This window comes from Mytilus galloprovincialis, chromosome 14, assembly GCF_965363235.1.
Source record: "Mytilus galloprovincialis chromosome 14, xbMytGall1.hap1.1, whole genome shotgun sequence".
Lineage (NCBI taxonomy): Eukaryota > Metazoa > Mollusca > Bivalvia > Mytilida > Mytilidae > Mytilus > Mytilus galloprovincialis.
Genome location: NC_134851.1, coordinates 60,189,625 through 60,194,069, shown reverse-complemented (window position 1 = coordinate 60,194,069; position 4,445 = coordinate 60,189,625). Strand labels below are relative to the sequence as shown.

The 4,445-nt window shown below is 31.8% G+C and overlaps 1 protein-coding gene across 1 annotated transcript; it reads left to right on the top strand.

Moving 5' to 3' along the window:
• The first annotated feature begins 2,345 nt into the window (after positions 1 to 2,345).
• Positions 2,346 to 3,914, top strand: LOC143058251 (uncharacterized). Its single transcript, XM_076231719.1, has one exon. It carries the CDS (start codon positions 2,424 to 2,426, stop codon positions 3,597 to 3,599), a length of 1,176 nt encoding a protein of 391 aa, XP_076087834.1. The 5' UTR covers positions 2,346 to 2,423; the 3' UTR covers positions 3,600 to 3,914.
• Positions 3,915 to 4,445: the final 531 nt, after the last annotated feature.

Genomic DNA, 4,445 nt, shown 5'->3' with positions numbered 1-4,445 from the left:
ATGATCTCACTATACAATGATCTCACTAAGTTGATCTCACTATACAAGGATATCACTATACAAGGATCTCAATATACAAGGATCTTACCTAAAGGATCTAACTATACAAGGATCTAACTTAGAGAATCTAACTATACAAGGATCTAACTTAGAGGATCTCACATTCCACTATATACATGTACAAGGATCTCACTATACAAGGATCTAACTTAGATGATCTCACTATACAAGGATTCCACTATATACATGTACAAGGATCTCAATATACAAGGATCTTACCTAGAGGATCTCACTATACAAGGATCTAACTTAGAGGATCTCACTACACAAAGATCTCATTATACAAGGATCTCACTTAAATTATCTCACTTTACAAGGATCTCACTATACCAGCATCTCACTTTACATGAAATGCATTAGTATATGCGTTGAATATATTTTGTTGTTGTTGTATTTGCCTAGGGAGTGATCACTAAGTCTAAAGTTTGAGAGTCACTGGCCTATGTATAATAGTATTGCAATTAAAATTATCCTAAGCTGACAATTATTTTTTTATTTCCCATTAAGACAAAGTTTGGATGAGGAATTCAATTTGTTATCTTATTTAAAATAGTTTTTTCATATTCCTCCGAAACACACTTTTTAATATTACATTTTAACAATTTTTTATTGTTTAAAAAGTAAATTAATATTAAAGTGATTTTCTGCGGTGCATTGCTTTTGCGCTAATTGGCTTTTCATTGGCGTCAAAATAGTCTCATTTGCGCCACAAACAATATTTCATTTTGTCAATTTCTTCAGGTAAACTTTAAGCGCTGCGCATGCGTGTCAAGGTCCTTTCTATCAGAGAACATATATACGGTGTGGTTATTTCGTATTGTTGAAGGCCGTACGGTTGACTATAATTGATAACATCCAAGTAGTACATTTTAACTGCATTTTCTTATTTTTTAGTATAATATACCTGATTTGAAAACTCGTGCTGTCTTGAATTTGTATGAAATATTTGCCACTGGGTGTTTTAAATAGGTGACAACCATTAATATTATATTTATACATATTTTTTAGGTGGGGTGGGTGGGGGGGGGAATAAATAAACTAGCCCGAAAAGAGCTGAAAAAGAATGCATAGCGACGGATTAGAATAAAAAATAAATCAGGAAAAAAAAACTCGCACTATCCCCCTTCCCAGAATATCAAATGGTCGTCTCAATACTGTAAATGTCTGGCTAGGTTTATAATATAAAACCACTCATTTGTTTTCATTTTTTGTTTATCATCGGATTTATTCATTATTTGTTCTCAATTTGAATATTTAAATAATAACACCTTTGCAATAGATCTTATAAACTTTTAAACTTCAAAAATACCTCAAACCCCGGGGAAAAAACCCAACAAAATTAATTTGAAAAAACAACAGCGAAATAGTATAAAATAAACCTTAAATAAAATAAATGTAATGAAAATTGATACATTTTTTGTAATTTACGAATAGAATTATTTTGTGAATGGCATACATTAGTTACATTAAAAAAAATACAACATAATAAATTTTAAAAAGAATAACAGCAAAAACAGTATTAAATAAAATAAATTTAATAAATGATAATTAATGTAATGAAAATAGATTATTTTTTTTTGTAAATTACGAATAGATTTATTTTGTGAATGGCACAATTACATTTGGTCATCACAAGAAGTGTCTTTTAAATACATGTACTGAAAAATAATATATTATAGTAGAAGGTCCGAGACCACAATTGTCGTCCCTTGATTTATATAGTCCCTAGTGTTAACAGTGGGCTACTTGCCAATAATTTTTATACCCCTTCCAAATTTATTTCTCCGAGTTTAATGCCTCAAATTGTAAGTAGGGGGGTGAAATTACACTGTAAAAAAATTTGGGTCCAGAATTTTACAGGAAAGTAGTGATTTGGTCTAGCTGAAAAAGGTTAAAAATTAGCACTTCGGAAGCTGTCAAAAGATTTCAAGACACCCTAAACACAAAATTGTCCATATTTTGAGTTAGAGGCGATGAAGTTTTCTATAATTTTGATATAATTTGTCCCAAAAGTAGTACAACACACTGTAAAAGTTTCATTGGGAAAGCGCAGGTGGGATTTTTTTTATTTTCATTTATGTTCTAAAAGAAATGCACTACGAATTAATTGTGTTCTCGGACCAGAACTTGTAAAATGGGATAATTACATGTGGTCATCAACTACACAGGAAGTGTCCCGAGGGTAATTATGTAAATATATCGGTCAGATTATTTGCTTATTTATGTTATCACATATTTTATGTCATATTACTTTTGTATGTTGTATGATACGGTATTTTAATGGCTAGCATAACATATCTACTTACTTTCAAATAGGATTTGGAAATTCACGCAAAATTTTCAAGTTCATATTAGTAAAAATTATGAAGCCTTTAAAATCAGTTATAAATATATGTGTAGGAATTGCTTTGTGTATCGTATTATATTATGTTTTGTTGAACAGTTTTCAAAGATTCCGATTTATAATGTTTTCTGAAACAAATCAAAATACCGAATTTATTGAAAGTTTGGACCAATCGAGTGATCGTTTTTGGACGGAATATTACCAACAGATAATCAAACAAAACGGAATCAAACCATTTACGCATTCGCCTATAACTAACGGAACTTGTCAAGGAAAATTTTACAGTAGTATGAATGATAATATGCAAACCGTTTTGAACTACCCGGTTGTAAACAAAATGGCTACAAAATTCAAAGAGATGTTCGAATTATTTGGAGAACCGGTTGTCAGTGGTAACGAGACTTTTCCTGTTATTGTTACAGGTGCTTCGTCCAATCATTACCACGAATCCCTTGCTATGATCAACACTTTCAAGCAGAAAATTTCATTACGATACAAAGGGATAAAGTTGATATATTATGATCTCGGTTTAACGAGATTTCAAAAACGGGAGTTAAACAACTTTTGCAATTGTGAAATAAGGACTTTTCATTTCAACAAATACCCTTCGTTCGTACGGGAATTGAGAAATTTTTCTTGGAAAACTATAATTATATACACAGTCTTAAAAGAACACAATTTCGTAATGTGGGCCGATACATCGGTTAAATTTACAGGTACGAAGGAAGCTTATGACGTGTTTTTTCAACAAGTAAAACAAGTTGGCATTCTTGTTAGAAAGAATAACCAAAGTGAAACAGCTCGAACTTTTTACCGGACGAAAGAAGAAACATTTAAATATCTAAATGAACAATCATGTATGTTCGATTTCAAAATATTTCGGGCTGGATTCCTAACAATTTGGAAAACATCATTTACGTGGAAATATATTATACAACCTTGGCTAGCATGTGCCTTGACAGAACACTGTATGTCTCATTATGACCCAGGGTTAATCATGTATTGTGATCCCAAGAAGGAAGTTTTATATCACTGTCACAGGTTCGATCAGGCGGTTTTAAGTATAATTCTGCAGAAACTGTTCAATGTCAATTATGATATAGTTACCTTGAACCGTCTACCGGAAGTTCACCAAATTGATAGATCTCAACGTTATTTCATAAAAGGGAGCTACTCTTTTAAAAAAATCAAATGAACGCTTTAATCAATAAAAATAGATTAAGCTTCTCTATGAATTATGACACAGTGGCCTTAACCCGTCTACCGGGAGTACACCAGCGTGACAGATCTCAACGTTATTTAATTAAAGGGGCATAACCCTAATAATCCAGTCGTTATATTACGATCACTATGATCAATCCATTAGTGGATAGAGGGCGCTGTATTATTTGAGTTATAGAAGGGTACAGAACATCTAAGTGAGCTAACTCTTTTAAAAATCAAAATGAACGCTTAAATCAACTGATCTAAGTAAAGAGAAATCAAGCTTCTCTATGAGCAAAGTTAGTGTTTGTTTAAACTGATATATACCCAATGAAATTATTCAAGTGAATTGTGTGGTTCATTTTTCGAAAGTTTTATTGTCGAAAACTTGTGAAAATTAAACAAGCCAAATCTATTTTTGTCATATTTTGAGCACCCACTTTAATTAGCCTACTGTAAGGTATTAAGATGCAGCACAAATAATTAGGACCCGGTAAGAGAAAGCATTCCTATTTAATCAAAATAGTTCACCGCATAACATTCGTCACAACTCGGCCGATTCCGTACCATGCGGATACACCCGAGGATTGCCGATTGCACTGCATAGGTGAAACTGTCAAAATATTATTCTGAAATTGATTCATTACCTATTTTAACATATAATAGTGAAATATGTTATATGGACACTTATATTCAATTTTATAGAGCTAAACTCCGAGCTAACAAAAATAGCTCAACACCAGATGCTATTCATTTTATTGATAAAACTATTTTAGAAAAAAACCAGCTACATTTTATTAAACAAGTACTGGAGACAAAAAGAAGCTCAACAAATCTA